This window comes from Lissotriton helveticus, chromosome 3_1 (genome assembly GCF_964261635.1).
Source record: "Lissotriton helveticus chromosome 3_1, aLisHel1.1, whole genome shotgun sequence".
NCBI classification, from domain to species: Eukaryota; Metazoa; Chordata; class Amphibia; order Caudata; family Salamandridae; genus Lissotriton; species Lissotriton helveticus.
Window position 1 is genome coordinate 1,973,689,922 of NC_136061.1, and position 21,825 is coordinate 1,973,711,746.

Below are 21,825 nucleotides of genomic sequence, written 5' to 3' on the forward strand. Positions count from 1 at the left end.
AAAGCGGAGTAATGTCCAAACGAGTCAGGAAATGCATTGACTGCGTGGTCTTTAAATAACATTTTTGTGTGTGTAATGAAGTCTCGTTGATTGTGTGGAGAGAGAGGGTATTTTGCCACTCTGACTCTGTCATAAAATGTGTTTGGTCCTTGATTTAGCGTGCCCTAGTCCATATAAAACACGTATTAAACATATCAACACTTTTTCGCGCAGGCGAAAACCTAATGAGAACTGTAGTGTGGGTTTGGGTCGGCCCTCGTCATTTATTGGCTGGCTCCATAAATGGAGCATAGCCATTGGACGAGGGGCCTGTCCGTCAATGCCGGACCAGATTCGGGGGCGTTCCCGAGATTCTTTGGCTTTTGCCGACGTCACGCGACGGAAGTGGTTTGCTTGTGCCTCCGTGTGCCCCTGTTGCCCGCTTGTGCTGTGTGGGTGTGTGTGGAGGGCTCTGTGTGGCTGTGTGTGTAGGAAGCTTTGTGTGGCTGTGTGTGTGGGGGGCTCTGTGTGTGTGTGTGGGGGGGCTCTGTGTGTGTTTGTGTGTGTCATTTGCGAGAGATAAAGCTAGTGGCATTGTAAATGACAATGCCATTTATTTATGTTAAAAAAAACATAAATAAAAATAATGTCAAGAGCAATGCCAATAGCTCTAACTTTAACAAAGGCAAAACCATTGCATTGTAAATGCTTGTTGAAACAATGGAGTAGCAGGTTCCAGGCAGAGGAAATAACGTTCATGGAGGATCTTAAGGATACACTAATGCAACGTGGTCGTCTGAAGATATCACTTGGAGATAGCATCATTCTAAAAAAAAAAACTACTATGCTGCGTTTTCTCTTTTGGAAATACTACGTTTAAAGATATAATTAAGACTTCAGGAGAGAATAAGGTGGAAGGAAGAGTGCTGCAATTGTAGTGTAAGATGTTGCTGGACTGTCTTAACTGAATGTGTGTGAAAGAGGGAGAGGTCCCATAAAGATTGTAACTAGGCCAAGTTTCTGCGTAGAAGGGAGACAGAGGGACTAAATCGGGTGGTTTTAATCTCTGCAGTGACAAAGGCAGCCCTGCAAGGGGGCACACAAAACCATTGTCTTTTAGAGATTCATTACCCCAACATTCTGATTCATATCCAGCCACCGAAGAAAGGGGCCAGGCACCATGTGTGAGCCAAGGACATGTAATTGTCAGCCTTGCACAATTAACAGCTGAAGCCTGTAGGAGGGCAGCAATTGTCCAAGGCCCATGGTGAGCCAAAAGGAAGCAAATATATAAGGCGAGGGCTGTGTGACAGATGGGTTGAGCCAAGATCCATGGGGCTAGTGAGGGATACATACAAGGCCCACAAGGATGAAAACGGCTTTGGGCACGAATCCAAGATGACCGGCACTCCACTCCTCAACCTCTTTACCAAACACTGTGGGTAAGGTGTGTTGTCCTGCTGCCTCAGTTGCAGCCTCGGAGTTGCTCTAAGGGACCGGTGTGCATTTGTATTTAATGGCCTTGTTCTGGATAATCTGCAAACTGTGCACACACCCTCCAATTACTCCACAAGTGGAAACACAAAGCCTTCAGCTAATGACATGCCCATGCTGCTTCCTTAGTAGAAAGAAATACTTTCTTGGGGAGCAGGATTAATGCTTCACTAGACCCATTTTAGATTCTAATCCAGTCCTCCAGTCAGACCTTTCTCCTGATGATGGTGTTTGTCAAAGCAATCCTGATTTGCTGTGAACTCCAGGCAGCCACAGCCATATCCCTTTTTCTCTAATTAAATTTTTCGTTGTCCTTCAGGCAAACTAGAAATTAAGGGTCTGATTTGGATGTCTGGCAGTCCAGTCACAGACAGGCCGTTGGTGGCGGTCCGACTGCCATATTACTATGCTGGTGGTAAGACCCACTTCTGTATGATGCAAGACTGCCGCCTCCGCCAGGATCAGAAGTCTTGACGGTGCAGCGGTCGGAGATGCGTTCCAAAATGGCGGTGATGCCAAGGCAGGCACCGCCTTCGGGATTACAGTTTCCTTTTCTGACAAACTTTTCATGGTGTGAACACCGCCATGAAAAGTTAGTCTGAAACAGATATCAGAGCCCTGTCTGTTGTGGACATTTGAAAGTGGCACTGGGGGGCACATGCAGTGCACCCGCACAGTGCAAGGTGGTGTTGCCCAGTTGAGGCACATTCTGCTGCCCTTTTATATGCTCAGAGCATTCCCCCGCAGCGTTTCCAACGTCATCTCGGTGATCGCGTCCTAATGAGGCAGTCAGATCGCCCGCTTGCATGTCGGCGGTCTACTGACTGCTGCAGTTGTGGTCGGTGGTCCAACCATCCGGCATCATAATGCCCTAAGACTTCTTGTCCCCATAGGAAATATCTCCTCTCAGACCAAAAAATCCCCACCCCTGGGGAAAAAGGAAGATTAAATAAAAAAAAGTTGGGAACTGAAATGCCACCTCCATAATGTACTTTTCTGACACCTGAACTGCATTTACCTTTGAACCCATTCTGAACCGTGACGGGCACACCAAACACACTGTCATAGTGACGCAGGTTTCATGTGTGGAGCAAGTTGGGGGCAGCATACCTTATTGGTGAATTATAGCAACTGAATTTTTAGGTTTCGCCTATTACCATTCGCTTGCGAATGGAATAGGCGAAAATTCAAGGGCTTGATCGACTAGTGAAACCACTGCGGTTTCTTCACAGTGCATGTGAGGTCACGTGAACACAAAAGCGGGTCACGTGACCACACAAGCACGAGCATCTCTCTAATCCGCCTGACCCCACCAGGCTCTCCCGCCCCCATCCGGCTTCCCTCCGCGCATCTGCCTGCCACACTTCTCCCCTCGCACGCATTCCCGCAGCCAGTTCTCCTCCCCTTATGGCCGCAGGCCCCGTGACTCCCTGACTCGCATCCTCGCATCTCCCAGCAGGCAGCCCACCCCCCTCCCACTCCATATGGGCAACCCACCCCCTCACTCTCCAGCCCCTGCCTTCTCTCAATACAGCGATGTTAAGAATTTAGAATAATATGTCGCAGAAGAATTGCTTGCACTTTCGGGCCCTCTAAGCCATCTGTTGCTTCCCCAGTGCTCACTTCTCCTCCCCCCTAATTAACAACCCTGCTGTTTCACACTTCTTCACGGCCGCGAGGCCGTGCTTCAAAGGGATCTGCTCCCCCCGCCCCTAAAAGCTTCTTTCGGCTTCGTTTCTGGCCGTGTCGTGTGGCCAATGCTTGTTTATCCATGTAATGGCTGGAACAACTGTGGCTCAGTTTGGGATTCCTGGGATAATGTTCTGCTATTTGATTAGGAGGGCACTCATAACGTTCATCCTTCCTGTGCCAGGCACGGTTTCCAGCCCAGTACTTTGGACTTTTTCTTTTGATCCCTCACTGTGACCTTCCGCAGCGATGATAATGCACTAGCACTGCAGCATAGATGTTATCAATATTTTGACGTTCTGCGCATTATAATCACCTCATGCCAATCCAGCTCACCTTCTGGCACCGGATGGGAGGCACAGGCGTCATTGCTTGAACTCGGAAACATCTTCTAGCACCTTTAACCCCAAGCTCTGCCTTTCTAACTAGGACGGAGCAACCAGTACATGCTGGCTCTCGCCCCCTCGCACTACGCAGTGAGCACGCAGTTCCGCAAAGGGCACGATTACTCAGTGACACAGTGATTACCCACATCTTGTAGTACCTTCTCCAATCTTATGTTTATGCCAAGGCATGTCCTCCTACCCAGACCGCCGGTGAGCGTCATGCACACGGAAGTGAGTTTACATTGGTGCAAATGCACGTCAGGGTTTCTCGAAAATATTTTTGACCTATGCAAAAACCCTCATCTTTATTATTTGTTTTTTTTTATGCAGTTATATATAGCGCAAACTCGACCTGAAGGTATTGGAGCGCTTTACACGACCACCAGTTACATTAAACAAGGCCACACTCCTTTTTGGTAGGCACTGGGAGATTAAGTGATTTGACCAGAGTCACATGATGTTGAGCCGACGCCGAGACTCGAACCTGGATCCCCAGCTCCAAAGTAAGCAGCTCTGGTGTTACGCCCCCTTCTGTTTAGTAAGGTGTTCCCTACCCATTCAAACCCTCGATAGGGATTGACTCCTGCTCGAGAAGGATGGACTCTCCATCCCCAGGTTCCAAAGTCAGTGGCTCTGTCCGCTACGCCACACCCTCACCCACCCAGCTCTCCCCTATCTGTTTCCTCCTCTACCCCACCTTTCCATGGTCTCTGCCTCTCTCCCCACATGCTTTCTCTTTTTTATTTGCCCTTCTAACTGTTTCCTCTTTTCCACCTCCTCTCCACCGCCCTCAGCATATTTCTGCATCTTTTTCACGCCTTTCTCTGCCCCATCTTATCTTAGTCTTTTCTCTCAACTTTCACCATCTGTTCTTCCTCTCTCTCACGGTTCACTCTCACTGTTCCAACACTCGGTCTCTCCATCTCTGTTGATATCCTCCCGTCCTCCTTTCTCACCATCATTTCTCACTCAGTTTCACTCTCTAGCAGTGCAACAGTCTTTGAACTCTAATTCTACGTCCATAAGCACAGCGCTGCTCCTGGCACCATCATTCAAGGTCAGCTGTCGCATTCTGCTGGGGGGGTGTTGTTTATATTTGCAATTTGCTGCGGGACGTCTCGGGGAGTTAAACGCTCGCTACGGAGGTATGTGGTGAACTGCAGTCAGATGTTTGAATCACGACTCACTTTCCCGAAGTTTGCACTGGGCAGTAACAACCCTTTTTATTTACAACACTGAGAAATAGCAGAGAAGTGGTATATTAGCCCGAGAGCATCAAAGCTCTTTAGCCGAGCACCAGTTACATTGCACAAAGTCATGGCGTTTTTAAAGCACGGGGAAATAAAGTGATTTGCACAGGATCACAGGATGTTGAGCCGTAACCGGTACTCGAACCTGGTTCCCCAGTTCAAAAACTGGCAGGTTCGTCTCTTACGCCACATCTGCTCAGTATTTACTTTAAACGCTAAATTAATAACGTGCTATTTTAAATTTTTATTAAAGCAGTTCCTGTGACTGCATGTATTTTTCTGCTTTGCATTTCCCTAGACTAGTACTGTAGTGTAGCTGCCCTTTCCATTTGATTCCCGAGCCGCCTGCCTGCTTCACACCTCAACGGAATGCGACCCCCGCCCACGCAATGCCGAAAGCCAGTTTCTGTTTGATCAGATTCCACTTTGCTGGCTTCACGCTGGCTCGGTACCTCCTTCCCTTGTGACAGATTGTCGCGATAATGCATTCTCTGCAGAGCAACGGGTTTATCAGAGATGTCTCGTTGTGAGAGCTGGGTACACTCTTTTGTGTATGGGTGGCACATCAAGTTTCTCTGTGCAAAGCGAGGTAGGTAGTGTTACACTGAAAACAATGTATTTTATTTTTCCCCAGCGCCACGTCTGTTCTGTACCAAAAGTGTTTTTATGTCTCAAGTTTAAAGCTATATATTTTCATACATCGTTTCCTCTTGCTTAATGCTCTCATTTTAAAGAAGTATGTATTTCATCATTTTATCTTTGCTTGTGTTTTATTTACGCGTCGCATTTTCTCTGATTTTTCCTAAAGATGTTTATCCAAAAAGGCTCAATTTGAGCATGCAGTACCTGGAGTGTTTCATATTTAAAAAAAAAACACACACACACACGAGGTAGGAGAATGCGTGCAGTGGCAGTTAACAAATTAACAAAATGTAAAATAACAAAATGTAAAATAAATAAAGATGGAGGCAGTGCCAGCTTGAGAACCTGTATGAGGAGCCATATAGTAGCCAAATGTGTTCTCCCACAACCTCAAATATGTCTGCCCCACCCCCCTCTGACCAACACAAACTTACTCACACATACAACAAGCACTGGCGTTGCCAATAGGTTTCGCATTTGGAAAGTTGGAGCTATTGGATTTGTAAATGACATTTTATATTTATATATTGTTATTGACAATGCCAATAACGATATATAAATATAAAATGTCATTTACAAAAACCAATAGCTCCAACTTTCCAAATGCGAAACCTATTGGCAACGCCAGTGCTTGTTGAACTGGGAGACATGGATGTGCACCTACAGGCGCATTCATCTAAAAGTTCTGCTGCTCTCGATGAATCTATGATCCTGCCAAAATTCCATGCATTGTACCTGTGCGTGTGTAATGGGATTGATGGTGTTCTATGCACTAATAATACAAGTTTGCGGCTTCCTTTTTGGAAGCACTCCGCATGGATTAGAGAACAAGGTATAGGCAAGGTTCATTTCCCCAGACAGCATATGTGTATTGGTGGCATCTCTTAATGGGAGGGCGCAACACCACATGATATATGAGACAGGCTTTCTTTAGAGATGCCAGGGCCCTTTCTGATACTTTTGGCTATAATTGACTCTGACTGCAGCTGCCTTCAGCTAAATGGCAAGGGGTGCAGGGTGAGACCTACAGCATCCATTGTTATGGCCAGGAAGCCTTTGAAGGGTCACAGATTCCTGTCTCTCTGCCTGAAATGTGAGAAAGGGGTGCAAATAGTTAGGTGTAGCATGCTTACACTACTTTGTACTTCTGTTATGGGTACTCCACATTGAGACGGTCTACAATGCTTCTACAACATGACAAAGGCCATCACCACAAAGAACATCACCTGAAGTCTTATCTAAAAGGAGGAATTTTTGGACTGTCCTGGGTGCCCAAACATTCTGCTTGCAAACAAGAGAGAGAAGCCTCAACCCTGCAGGAGGAGGCAATCCTAGAAGACACTGTCCTAGTGGACCTTGGCCTAGAGTCTGTCTGATGGGAGTCACTAAGCAAGGGCACTATATGATCACCATACTGCCGAGCCATGCAGTGCAGTATTAGTCTCCTACCCCGTCGTAGCTGCAAAGACACTGGGAGAATTGTTCCTGAGTGGTAGATTTACCAAAGCCAGGATAAGCACCTGCTGGTGGTCTGTATGCTCCTCAATTGGACTGCGTGACTGAGGCACTGCCCAAGTGTGCTGTTGAGTCTGGACTAATCCAGAACATTTAAGTGAACCGAGAGGTAACCTGGTGCTGCCTTGTGAAGAATCTGGGTCATTGCCTCAAGACGCTGTATGCTGAATATAGCGCTGGGCATCTGCTGCGTCGAAGAATCATCTGCGGACATGTAGCTGTACCCTTCAAGAAGAGCCTCCAAGTACCAGCCAGACTAAGTCACGACCCACAAGCAACTACTGGAACAGGGCCACTTATGGAAGCCTCTGCTCCTGCCCTAAGACTGTGTGCTGCCAGGAAGCTCCCTGCAACCAGAGAGATGCTGTGAGGGCTGAAAGCAGCTGGGAGTCACTCTTGCGAAGTGGGTGAGAGACAGAGCAGGCCTAGGCCAGAAAGCATGAGTGCTAAGACCAAACCTTTGGTGAGGAGATCAAAGGTGAGTACGAGCTGTACCTATAAATCTTACCTCTAACTCCTGAGAGGGAGCATGGACGAAATGGGGGTGAGGGCGGCATAGAAACAAGCATAGGAATAATTGGATTAGTCAGCAGAGGCCCCTTGTATTGAGCATTCAAGCATTATGGAATGTGTAGTGGAAGTCTTTTATAAAGTACTTGTCACCCTGGGTCAGCAGTGGCAAAAGGCCTCCACCCCGACGATTGTGGGCCCAGATGTCCCTTCCTGCCCCTTGTCCTGAACGGGGCTAGCAGAGTTCAGGTGTAGGGAATTAAAAAAATGTTCCAGAGAGCAGCCTGGAAGTGTAGGTACAACATTGATTTTTGTGTCACTTCAGTTGATTAACTTACCTTAGCAATACTTATGCAAACTTTGCATCGCAACACTCTGCGAGACCTCCTGTGAGCAAGAATTTTTCAGAAGGGGACTTGAAGCTCTGCCACTCTTTCATTGGCTGATGTCACCGTTTATGCTAAACGGTGGTCTGCCATTGGAAATGAGGATTTAGAGCGGAGGAGAGCACTGCAAGCGGTCGGAAGGCGGGTGGTCGCCGTGCCCACTGACCCTCCCGTCAGCCTGCTTTAAGTGCAGGGGAGGCCCTTGCACCCTGTCAACTATGGTCACATGCAGGAATGTGTGGTGTGCAGTGGGGGATCACGAAGCTGCAGAATTCCACAGCCGAGGCCTTTGCAGTGCTGCGCAGGACAGACAGTGAGGTGTGTGTGTGTGTGTGGTGGGGGAGGGAGGAAGAGGGTGCTACTCTGATGCCACTCAGACTCTTGTTCTTGCCTCGGGGAGCATCAAAAGGAGAAACGCATCTGTGGAATGTTGGAGTACGTCAGGTTAAAGGGAACCTTCGGGGGTACCCCAAGGCAGCCAGCACAATAGGGTACAGGGTAACACCTCGCTTGTGTACCCCTTCACAAATGCCATGGCCCACCTCTCCTTACTGTATAAAGCCACACCTGTTGCATGTGAAATATGACATGAAAGGCGTGGCCTCCGCATGTTAATTTCTATCCTGACCGCCGTTGTATAACGGGTGGCGTTGAATTCTTGTTTGATTATGATACAGTGTGACTTGTGAGTGATCACGTTCTCTGTGTTCCCTGTGACGTGGCTGCTTGAGGATCATTGGCTGCTTCTTAAGCACTGCTTATTTTTGTATTGAATAAACTAAAAATGCATGCGTTTTTGTTGGCGGAACTGCCTTCGATGGGGAGCCATTTAAGAGTTTTGAGAGCTGGGGAAATGTGATTACAGATTTGAGTGGAGCTAGGTGGACCTTGGGGATTCCGGTGAGGATGGCATTGCAGTAATCCATTCGCGAAAGGACCAGGGATTGAACTACTAATTTAAAATCTGACTCGGGTTTGAGTGGGAGGGATGCTGTCTCCAGGTTCTTTCCATCAGTCTTAATGAGCGTTATTCATTCTTAAGTTCTAGGTTAAACCATGATTCGCAAGGGATGTTTCTTGGAGTTTTAAGTTTAGGAGAGACCAATTGGTCTACGACATCCGTGACAGCTTTATTAAAGTGATCCGTAAACTCATTTGTGTTTTGTGAGAGGACTGAGGAGTAGTTGAGCTTGGAATTTGTACTCCAGCTCATCAGGAGGGATAATTTTAAATTTCTGGTCCATTTCATGGATTTAATTTAAGTGGGGGGGGGGGAGGGGCGTGAAGGCAATAGTGAACAATATGAGGTGGTAGTTGGACCAGTCAATAGGAATGATGTTGGTCAGGAAGGCCAAGACATTGTTGGTAATGGTGGCGTCCAGGATGGCTACTTTGGTGTGGGTGGGGGACTGACATATTTGTTTGAGGACATTGATCTCGAAGGTTGGTGAAGAGGGTGGTAGTGGGATCATTGATGTCATTCAAGTGGAGGTTGAGGTCTCCAAGGAAGAGATTTTTTAATTCTGATATTGAAGATTGTGTCATCAAGTCGTTCCTCAATAAAGGGTTGTGGCTCACTAGGAGGGTGGTAGATAGTATGTAAACTAATAGGGTGGGTACCTTTTAACTTTAAATTCAGCTTCAAGGTATTTGAAGGTGGAGTGGCCAGAGTTGTTAACGAGGGAGAGCTAAAGTTCGTTTTTGAAGATTATGGCCAGGGTCCCTCCCCGCCACCCCCCCCCAATTCTGTCGGTCTGTCTTTTCGGAGGATGAAGTATCATTGTGCCAGGTTTCTGTGAGGAACGCAGTGTCAATTAATTCGCTAAGGATAGATTAGGAGATTCTAGTGGTGTGTCAGACGGCAGATCGACAGTTAACAAGCATGCAGGCGAGTGGTTTGAGGTTGTTTTGGGGGAGGCCAGGAGTGGATGGTGGTGAGTTGTGGAGGGGTTCTGGGGAGGCAGGAGAGGCGGCAATTCTGTTGGTACCTAGAATGACGGATGTTGGAGTAGGTTGGAGGTGGGTTGTTGACTGAAGTACTAGGATAAGCATTGCAGAGGTCGGATGGAGAGGTGGCTCGAGGTGCTGCGAGGACTAGACATCTGGTTGTGGGGGTGGGGTGGGGTATTCCAATGGTGACTATTGTAGTTGGTGGAAATTTTGCAGTTGGGGTGGTGGAATTTGCACGCATGAGTCAGGTTCCAGGGCTGAGGGATTTAACATCTTCTCGAAGTCAAGAGTTCATTCGTCAGTAAAGAGAGATTGCGTTCAATGTTGTTTAGGGTCAGGGTTATAGAGGAGAGGCGGATCTCTAAAGATGAGGATGAGAGGGAATGGATAGTGTTAGTTGCAGATAGGGGGCAATTGTGTGTAGGGTGTGTGATGTCAATGGTGGTGGAATGAGTAGAGTTAAGGCTCTACTCATCAAGGGGAGAGGGGTTGGCCTAACGGCTAAGGCGCTCGACCTCGGACCTGGGGATCTGGGTTCGAGTCTCGGTAACGACACCAAAAACCCCCTGTGATTCTGGGCAAATCACTTCATCTCCCCGTGCCTAAAATGAAAGTGTGTCCTCTTGTAACGTAACTGGTGCTATGTAAAGCGCACTGATAACTGGTTCGGTTCTAGTTCACGCTACAAAAAACTCTAAAAAAATAAAAGGCTATTAGCCGTGGGTGGTGGCGTGATGGAGGACAAGAGATTTGAGAACTCTGGGGATGTGGATTTAGATCCTATGAGGGAACAAAGGGTTTGAAGTAGGACTCCGTCGATTAATGGTGGCGAGAATTTCAGTGGTTGTGATGGAGGATTAGGAGAGGGTGAAGGTGAGGCCGGAGGTGGTACGATCTGAGAGCCAGGGTGGAGGGGTAGGAATTTGGGTTGGGGGTGTCCGGGAGGATAGGGGTTAGTTATTTTAGAAGGGGTTGAGGGGTACAGGTCATTGGAGAATGTGAGTGGTTGGGAGAGGGGGTGTGCAGTGGGGATGTCGGGAAGAGGGAGGATCTTTGGAGGGAGAGAATATATGGGTGACCGTGGTTGGGAGATGGCATTGACTATAGATGACGGGATGGGGAGTGGGAAGAATGGTGTTTGTAGGAGGGAAGACATGGGAGGGGGAGAGTGGGGTAGGGGGAAAGGGAGAGAGCAGGGGTGTTGAGCGGTTGGGTATGCAGAGGATTAGAGATAATTTTGTCTAGGTGGAGAGACAAGGTGCTGAAGTGGTGCTCAAAGATGGCGAGGTATGATTCAGCAGCTTGTATGAGGATGTAACCCGTTTTGAAGATGGATATGTCGATTTCACCTAGAAAAATTGGGGAGGAAGTAGTGGATCATTTAAATCCATTGGGAATTTTGATTGAGTGAGTGACTGGGAGCTGGCGTAGGAAAATGCTTTTCCATTCGGAGGGACGTTTGGAATAGAAGATGTAGTTGTTTTTTATGGGGGAAGAGAGGCTGAGGTAGTTATCGACAATAAGTGTTTCAGGGTAACGAATGATTAGTTTATGTTTGAAGTTTTTCTTAGCATTTTTAGACAGATTGGGGATGGTCCAGGAGTTATGGCCATGTTTGGAGTGAGTATAGTCATGGGGGATGTGTGCGTGATTGAAGGGGGGCATGTTGGGACGGGGCTGAGAAGTAGAGAGTTAGAAGAAGGTCATGAGGGCAATTAGAAGTATGGTAATGGGGTGATGTATCAGGGGGAGGAGAGTGGGAGGGATACTGAAGCGCTTCTGCCAAGTGTTCCTACTCTACTGCAATTATGAGCACCAACAAGATAATAAGAAAGTAAAAGTAGTAATATGGCCTCCACAGGAGTGCAAGATATAACATAGTCTGGATGGTCTGGGACAGAACAATTACACTTACAGATAAGGAATGGAAAGAACAGTGCTAAGTCATTGCCATATATGTCTGGTAAGGGATCGAGTTTAGCGGGGGTTCAACGGGCTAGTGAGTTCAACAACAAAGACTTCAATAGTGAAAGTAGGTTACTAGATTGTGAACAAGGGATTGGTAACTGTGGAGAAGATATCCGCTTGCTGTTATAGTATTTCTACATACCACTAGCTAAATGTTGATAAGCTATCACAAATGAAGACATAAAAGCATATAGGAAGATCCAGACGGAGGGTTAAAGGAAATGCGTTCCATAAGAAAACAAACATTGGCATAGCCAATAGGTCTCGCCTTTGGGACCTTATAAGTGTTTAGCCATGCAACAGTTAATGTTGTTGCAGTAAGGATATTGTGCTGCATATCTAAATACCTATAAGGTCCCAAAGGCGAGATCTATTGGCTATGCCAATGCTTGTTCAAGTACTCAAGGTCTTGCAGACAGCGCTTGCGTGCTGGCTCACACTCGACCTAAAAAAGGCTCTGTGTGTGGACTACATAAGTACCATCTGCACCTATCCAGACACCCCCCGTGAAGCAGAAAGGAGCAGTACCGGGCCAATAGGACAGCAAGAGCAATGTAGGTTGTTGAAGGAAGGTGTAACACATTTGCCATAAATTTAACTAAGGACTGTGGGTTGCAGGGAAAGTTAAAGTAGAGGGAGAAAAGATGGACGGCAGACTATATGATGGTGCCGGAGAAATGTGGCACATGTATGAAGATGCAAAGAAGGGGGATTTAAAGGAGGTGTGGCCACAGTTACAAGATGATCCCCTAAACTGAAAATGATCTCCGTTAAAACCAACAAATGCAACCTAAATAAAACGGAACAAAATTATGACACAGACTCGATTTTTGACAGTGATGTTAATACCATTAAATTTGATACTACCGTGTAAATCCGCTCACAAAATAAGGATAGTGTGACCCACTTTTGACCCTGTTGAAGTAAGAGGCTTCATTTACCTGCAGCCCGCCTTAACGTATCGCTCATCACCCTCGAGCACTTTTGTTTTGCACGAAGCCCATTGAATGTTGGCATGAACTCCAATTCCGTTTGTGATTGGATGACGGCGTATTCGACTAGGCACTTGCACTTTTATGTTGCGTTGGTGTATTTGAACTCTCAAGTTCACATTATTTGTCATCCACATATTCAGTCACCTAACATATGAGTGTTTTTGCACCAACGCTCCATAAGCACCTTATGTTTAGCTCACAGCTCGTGTTCGTTAGCGCACCAGCAAATCGTTTTTCACCTTCACTTTACTAATGTCTGGCTCGAGACAGCCTTGTCCAGTAGAATTTTAATACCCACCATACTCCTTATATCGTTCGGGTTTCTTCCACTACTATCTTAGTTTCACAATCACTGATTCGTGTGCACTCTGTGTATGTTTGTTTTGGTCACCTTTACCTACACACATTGCCATGTTGAAGTCCCCCCATATTTTCTGGCACTTACCGATACCCCTCGGTATCTTACTGACTCATTCCCTCTTGGAACACGTTATATAGTTTTTTTGTACCTTTTTTCAGAAAACCCCCCTGAAGATGAGCTACAGCTCAAAATGCACCGGGGACATTTCTAACGTGCTAGCAGCATGCTAATGGATTATTAACATCTTTTGATCTATACTTGAATTAATTTCGTGTGTAGGGGGGCTCTGTGTGTGTGTAGGGGGGGCTCTGTGTGTGTGGGGGGCTCTGTGTGTGTGTGTTGACAGCGCAATAACTCTGCTAGGCCATATTTCTTACCTCTGCCATTCCTTCCTTAAACGTTGCTTTTTTGTTACTTTTTCACTTTTCTTTTGTTCCTACTTTTTCATGAAGTTCTTAATCTGTCTGTCCTTTCTCATTTGATCCTTTCATTACTCCATTATCCATGTACACGCTAATTTATTTGTCTTCATTTCTTCAGTCTATTTCCATTCTATCCCCTTTATACTTGGCCACTTATCCTTTCTTCTCCTTGTTCCGCACGTTTGGTTATCCTTTCTGCATTCTGTTTTGCCATCAGTCTAATTTTCTTTAATTCCTCTTTTCTAGTTTTATTTGCTATTCTTTTTTTCCTTTTCCCTATATTTACTCTGGTTTCTCTTTCGTTCCTCATTCCTTTACTTGCTGTACTATTTAACTCCTTTTTAGGTCTCGCCTGTCGATGCGCATGCGCATCGAGCTTGCGAGCCTATTGCGGCTTAAACAACTTTTAACTAAGAAGCAAGGAATCGTGGCGATTCCTTGCAGTGCCCGTGACTTTTAAGCTCAATGCGCATGTGCATTGAGCTTAAAAGCGCGTGCACAGCCGCAATCGCCGTCAGCCGCATTCCTCCGACACCTTTTGAAGTGAAGCTTAGCTTCACTTCAAAGGCCCGGCTTCTTAACACCCACATGCCGCTCTCCCCGCTCCGCCCCCTCCCCTGCCCGCCTTGTGCATTTCTCCCGACTGACTGTCTGCTCTCTGTGCTATCTTGGCCCGGCTTCTTAACACCCACATGCCGCTCTCCCCGCTCCGCCCCCTCCCCTGCCCGCCTTGTTTCTTTTCCTTTTTATTCCACCCCTCTCTCCTTCCTTTTCCATCTGCCTTACCCTGCTAGCGGCCCCTCATCCGTCACATGCTGCCCTGTCACCCCTCTCCCCTGCCTCTGCTCCGTGCAGATTTTACCCCTGCGTTCCGTCTCTCATGGCCCGTGATGCTGTGATGCGTCCCTGACTCACTCTCAGACTTCACAGAGACTGTTAGGTTTCTTTGATTGTAAAGGGGATTGTTGGGGGGCGGGGTGTTTGCAGATGACAGAGGCGCTTACACTGCCGTCTAGTGAAATAGATGGCTTCCACGCCATGTCAAATCTCCCATTCGGCTCCGCGGTCCCTTTATAATCTTACATTTCCGATATGTGGCAGTCTTCTCTCATTCTGCCTGCATTGCTCTTAGGTCTCTTGGAGTGGCGCTACTGCTACAGCAAGAGGTTTGCTTGGGGGCAGGAACGTGGCGGGACTGGGAGATGATGCTGGTTTTACTCCTGACTACCGAGGTTCAACAAAAATCTTTAAATTTTTGGCAGATCGCCTCATTTGCTCGTGCATGTAAACGTGAATGTAACATGCATGTTTGCTAATTGCACGTTCACCTCTGGAGCTTCTTGGCGCTGAATAACCGAGGTTTACTGTTACCCGCCGCAGTGATACTCATTTTATGTTTCATGTAAATATGTCATTTAAAAGCACTTGTATTTTTTACTGTCCCAATCACGCGTACACCCCTCCGTTTTGTGTAATCTAATTCACAGCACTGCGCTGCGCCAGATATACAGGGACGTGTCTGTAGAGCTCTGTTTGTCACTGCAACAAGATCTACGCTGTGTCGGTCAGGGGGTTTGCTGCAGAGGCAGACTTCTGAGGAACTGCCTCAGTTGTGTGATCCTGGGCAACTCGCTCTGTATCACTGCGTTCAGATCGGCATTCATCAAAGTGAAGCAAACCAAAGCCAGTGCCTACCATTGTGTGAAAATAGGACAGTGTGTAATCTTATTTCAAGCAAAAGTCATACATCTCAGGATGCGCTCACAATCCCTAAGTTATCACAAATTCAACACCCTGCAAGTGGAATGTGTTAATTTGTGTGCGTGTGAATTCGAGATCCTACATTTTTTAATTAAATAGTGGAAAGTATGAGGTCCTAGAACAATGCCCTCGAGGGACCCCTCTGCCACACCCTGAAAACGCCCATTATTATATGTGCACACATGTTGGTTCTATGAGAGCAGTTACTTCACAGCCTTAAGGCCACACTCCATGTGACATCCCTTTTATGCACCATATGAACATGACCTGCACTTGCTTAATTCTTAGATGTTTGTATTTAGCCCCTATGCAGAGGGTTGAGGCGATGAGGAAGGTCACGTGCCCAGTAGATGTCCCAAGATCGTGAAGACAGGTTGTCTTTTATTCTGAACCCTCTCAGATGTATGCATGACCTTAACATATGCATGTTCTTTCATATGCCTGGCCCTAAGATGTCCTCAGACATGCCTGACCATAACATACTGTGAACAGAATATGAATGTACTTACATATTTTCTCAGAGATGTCAGATGCTCTTGGGTGGTGTGCCTGCATGTACGCAAGAGCGTGTGTTGCTTTGACTAAAAAAAAAACAAGCACTGGTGTTGCCAATAGGTCTCGCAGTAGGAAAGTTGGAGCTATTGGTTTTGTACATGACAAAGCCCTTTATGTTTTTAAAATTAAAACAAAAATAAAAGGCATTGCTATTTGCAATTGTAATAGCTCCAACTTTCCTACTGCGAGACCTATTGGCAACCCTTCACCCTCAACCTCTCACTCACCCTCACTCACCCTCAACACCTCAGCCTCCCCCTCACTCACCCTCAACCCCTCACCCTCACTCACCCTCAACCCCTCACACTCACTCACCCTCACCCTCACCCTCACTCACCCTCACCCTCACCCTCACTCACCCTCACCCACACTCACCCTCACCCTCCCTCAACCCCTCACCCTCCCTCAACCCCTCACCCTCACTCACCCTCAACCCCTCACCCTCACCCCTTCACCCTCAACCCCTCACTCACCCTCACTCACCCTCACTCAGCCTCAACTACTCTCACTCACCCTCAACCCCTCACCCTAACTCACCCTCAACACCTCACTCACCCTCACCCTCACTCACCCTCAACACCTCACCCTCAACCTCAACCCCTCACCCTCACTCACCCTCACCCTCACCCTCACCCTCACTCACCCTCACTCTCACTCACCCTCACCCTCACTCACCCTCACTCTCACTCACCCTCACTCTCACTCACCCTCACTCACCCTCAACCCCTCACCCTCACTCACCCTCAACCCCTCACCCTCACTCACCCTCACCCACCCTCACCCTCACTCACCCTCAACCCCTCACCCTCACACAGTGCAATAGGTCTCAGACCATTTCAGTTAGAGCTTTAAGAAATGTTTATGGCTTTTTTTATTTGTAATTCTTTAGCATTGGCTACAGGAAACAAAAATGCTAAACATTTACAAAAAAACCCCCATAAACAATTCTAAAAGCACTAACTCTAATGGTGCGAGACCTATTGCATTTCCAATGCTTGTTTCCTAATCTTCCACTCCTCTTTTTAATACCTCCCTTCTTTTGTAACTCCCATTTCTTTGTTTTCCTACATCTGTACTTTTTCTATTTTTTCCCCTTCACTATGCTTCTTGCATTCCATCTCATTTGGACTCTGCTCTCCGCATCCCGTATGTTTGCTTACCGAGACCCAGAAACACCAGTAACTCTGGGATTAGTAGTATTGGCTTTAGTATTATCCTCTACTTTTAGCCGGCCATTCAAAGCTGAGTAGGTGCCCTCTTCTTACCATGTTCCAGCTGTGGCGGTGAATGGGGAGTCTTTGTCTTGCTCTCTTCGAAACAGTGCAGGTGGTTGGTGTGCTTTCTCTGCCTACTACTGTCTTCCTTGTATTGTTTTTCTGTCCCTTGTATTGTTTTTCTGTCCCTTGTTCTCTGTCCTTTTTTTTATCCACATGGTTGTTCTCACCCTTTCTCTGCCTGCCACACACACCTTTACCCACTGCTGTCCACTGGGTGTTGTCTCAGGCCTAGTCTTAGAGCTGGGGGAATTATACTCCACACATTTTGCATTTATAAATGTTAGTTTTTGTTTTAATTTCTGAACATATATTGATTTTGCCCCCTCTCCCTCCTTCCCAAAAATAAAAAGCCTTGCTGCTACCTACGACGTTTTTTTGATGGCATCCCTACAAAGTGCCTATGTGTACTATAACTGAACAAGTTATCAAAATGTATTCTCTCCATTTACATGTCTGTAGTGATGAATCCCTTAGAATATAAGAAAAATATTGTGTGTAGGTTTTTGGGTATTGCTGGTTTCCCATTAAGTTGTAAACCACAACTTAAGCAATGCCATTCCCGAATAAGACTTCTAATTATAGACCTCAACTTAGAGAACAAGAACAATGAAAACGTTTGAAGGGATGCAACGAGGGATTAGTAATCTTCAGTTGGTTTTAAGTAGTATGGACTTTTTACTAAAACCCAACTTCCTTAAGGTAACCTTTACGTTTCTTCTTTGCAGGATACAAGATTCCAGTTATTGAAAATTTGGGTGCAACTTTGGATCAGTTTGATACAATTGATTTCTCAGATAATGAAATCCGGAAAGTTGAAGGATTTCCTTTGTTGAAGAGGCTTAAAACATTACTGATGAATAACAATAGAATATGGTAAGTGCTATTGTTGTGACATGCCACTACTTATGCGTGTAGGGCATCTACTGGTTTTCTCTTGTGTTCTGTCCACCCCATGCCCCCCCCCCTCCAACACCCCATGTTGCAATATTGGAATACACTTTTGATTTTTTTTTTTCTCCCCATATATTGCAACAATGTAGACTGGAGTCATTTAATGTCCACTGTTTTTTCCTGTCCGGATTTTTTTTTTTATTACTTACTGCGGTTTTCCTCTCTAAACTTGTATTTCCTTAAAATTGCTGATAATATCTTACAGTATGGTGGCCAGATTTGGCAAGATTTGGCTTTAGCAGTGAACATGGCAAATAGGCGGGGTCACTAGTATTATGCGATTGTGCGGCCAGAGTTTTTAGCATAATTCTAGAATTGTTGCATTTGCCGCATAATCTGTAGATTTTAACCAAAAAATTGTTGCTAGCTCAAACGTTACAAAAATTCTAGCAATGCGTGTTGCCGTGCAGTGGAAGGCCCTTTACAAAGGTTGCCTAGTCGCATGTCTCTTTCTTATTGCTATATTTGGGTGTAAAACCGGTACTAATGAAGTGCACTCAATGCCCAGACAGGGTAAAAATGAAGTAATATCACAATACGTGCCTTTTCTGGCCATTTAATTTACTCTACCCTGCTGGCAATCTCAATCATATTGCCCTTAAATGCACAACACATTAAAACATCTTGGAGTGTGTCGGGTGCAGGACTCTTGCCTTTTTTTCTTGCATCCCTTAGTAATTAAGCCCTTACGTTCAGTAGTCCCTCGTAGCAACAAAAAAAAACGGTCCACCCTGAATGGTGTTTGTCCATTGTCGCAAAAGGATTAGACATTACCCTCTCTTAGGCTAACCTGTGTTACCAGGATCTGACAAATTCAAATCATTCAGCTTTGTATCTCTTTATGGGCGTTCCTCACCACCTGTATTGAAAATGTTCACACTTTAATATGGAAAGTCATTATAAAATTTTAAGGTACAGGAACACTTGTGCCACCGTCTGAAGGCCTGCCAACAATGCCTATTTGTGATTCATTTGTTCTGTGTGGTAGCTTGAAGCTGTTAAGTGAAGGGTTAATATTTTTATTTTTTATTATTTTACTGCGTGTATCATTCTGTAGCATGAACATTTTTCCTGTAAGATCTTTATTCCTCCTTATGTTATCTCTGGATTGCTGCTTGGTCCTTGATGTATCGTGCTGACCTATGTCACCCTCTGGAGCAATTTTGCTTGCAGTGTTGCTTTAGAGATCTTTTTTCCAGTTCTAGTCACGCTTTGCATATTTCATATCACCAAAGACTGACAGGAGTGAACTCCGATGTTTAGTTTCTGGCTACAGACCTCTGTAACTGTCTGTTGTGAGCCCTAATATGATTAGTAAGGGGCCACAACATTTTACCAATAATTACACTGTGCCATTGATGCTTTGATGTGTGGAAAAGTAGTATGTGACTTGTCACAGCCAGTGCAGATCAGTCTGAAGCAGAAACGGCTTCTTTACTGGCTATCCTTTCAGGTCATAGGTCTGCAGCCCTACTAGTTGCACTCTTCCAGACTCCTCCTGCTGAATGTGGTTCTCTCATAACTGCAAAGCTCTTCATACAGTAGAAGCCGGGTGCCTTGGCTTTGCCAGTGCTTGTTATTAAAAAGCATACATGTTGTTGCTTTTTGTGGCTTCATCTAACTCAAGGGTACTCGCAAACTTTCTCTTTGGTAAGGGGGCAAAATTACAGTCTGCTTTGTGGCCGAGGGCCTCACCGATGGACCTGTGGGTTGGGCCTGCGAGAGCAGCAGCAACAAACAAATCTGCGCCTTTTCAAAATATTACTAGACAATGCTTTATTTGGAAAGCAGATGTAACTACAAAGCCACAAGGAGGGCATTTTCATAATGGCTTTTTATTATCCGACAATAGCAATCCTAAGAGGCATTGTATGGTGATTCTCATTAAACGGATTTTCGGCAGAGGCCCGATGCAGCACAGGTTTAAGTGAGTCAAAAAAATAAAGACCGATCTACCTGGAACTTATTTTACACTTAATGTCTCTTGATTAGTGTTCAGTAATCTGGTACTTTGTCTGAAACGCCAAGTCTTAAGAGATCCAGATGCAAGTCTGTAAGCTCATTTCTTAGTTTACTCTTCAGCAGTCCCCTTGTCGAAAACTAACGTTCACAAACGTATGCTAAGCTGGACATGCAAATTACTTACTGGGCCACTGTAAAAAGAAGAGGAAATTTGTCAGAAGGTACAATTTTCCAGATTTCTTCTGGAGCCAGCCCCTAAAGATGCTTCAACAGCTTAATTGTGCTGCATGTAATGCTTGTGCCCTTTTCATGCCAATAAGTTCCACAACGTTAACATTTCGTGTACTCTCCATCCAGGGCTTTTCAGCCCACCGGAACAGAGGGGTGAGGGCTCTGATTTGAGAAAACGCCTTTTAATCTCCCCAGAAATTCCCTCGAGACATGCACCACGGTCTAGCATTGACTGCATTTCTTGTGCATTTGGAAAACTGAGTCGCAGCCAACCGTTTTGGGAAGTGGGTGAAGTCTGCATCATCAGTGTGTTCCTTTCAAAGCTTCGCTTGCTTAATCTTCCCGACGGCCCCCAGCGCCTAGAGACCCTTACGGGTGATTGTGCGCTTTACAAATGTGGATTATTATTATTACTTTCAAAGATATAAATAGCATTCATCATGGAGCACACAAGCTGTTGCTTGCCTTGCTGCAACAAATTAAAAGCATTGAAGTGTGTGAGTAGATCTGACATAAAATGGATCATTATAAGCCATTTCACATTCTTTCGTTCTGGGAATGCCTGATCTCTACTGTGTACAAACTGTTCAATTTCAGGAAGCAAAGCAATGAACTGCTCCAGAACTTTCCCTTTGCTTAGCCACCGCACTTGAGTGTGCATCAAGAGGTCTGTATATTCAACATCTGAATCCTGCATCATTGCTTTAAAGTCTGTAGTTAAGGGCTTCCACTGCAAGTTTTAGGACGTTTTTCATTTCTCTGTGCTTTAACTTTGCGCACAACACTTCTTGGTGAATAATGCAGTGGTAGTCTAACAGTCTGTTCTTTGAGCTTCTTTTTAAGCAGATATACAAAACCTCTGTCATGGCCTACCATGGTAGGAGCCCCATCTGTTGTGATGCTGGCAAGAGTGTCCAATGGTATATGATGTGTTTCAAACTATTTGCCGATACTGTCCAGTATATCTTCTCCTCTTGTGTGCCCTTGAAGTGGTAGAAGGCTCAGGAGCTCTACTTTGGAATGAGGCAAAAATTCCAAATACCTCAGCCAGGCTAATAACTGGGCCACATCACCTATAACTGTGGACTCATCCATGGCAATGCTGTAGAGCGTTGACGCTCTGACGGCTTGGATCACCTGCTTGTGGAAGTTGCCACCCATTGCCTCTATTGTGCATGCACATGTGGAATCAGATAGCTGTAATGCACTAGTTTCCTTTAAAATGCTGTCTTTATTAATATAGTTTTCAAATAAAGTTTAAGCTGCTGAAAGGAAACCTTTCTTCACCAGCTCTGCCTCCGTGAAAAGTTTTTTGATATTTGGCAAGCAAGTAGCATATTTGGAAGGATGCTTCTATAACCGCCTCAGATTCCTTCATCTGGCAAAGGAAGAGCTTCTGCTGGGAAAGAAGCATTTGCTTTAATGATGCCACTTTTGCAGAATGCAGTTTTGTTTGCAATGGGAAACTCGAAGTATAGCTTGAGTGCCGAGTTTTGTGGTGCCGTTCCAAGTTATATTGCTTACGGACATTTACTTTCTCC

General features: G+C 45.8%; 1 protein-coding gene across 1 annotated transcript in view; it reads left to right on the top strand.

Annotated features, from left to right (window-relative positions):
• Positions 1-21,825, top strand: part of SNRPA1 (small nuclear ribonucleoprotein polypeptide A') — a 78,868-nt gene that overhangs the window by 11,211 nt on the left and 45,832 nt on the right. Inside the window, exon 2 of the mRNA XM_078683098.1 lies at positions 17,866-18,013. Within this exon, the coding sequence (XP_078539224.1) occupies positions 17,866-18,013 (148 nt within the window). The remainder of the gene's footprint in view (positions 1-17,865; positions 18,014-21,825) is intronic.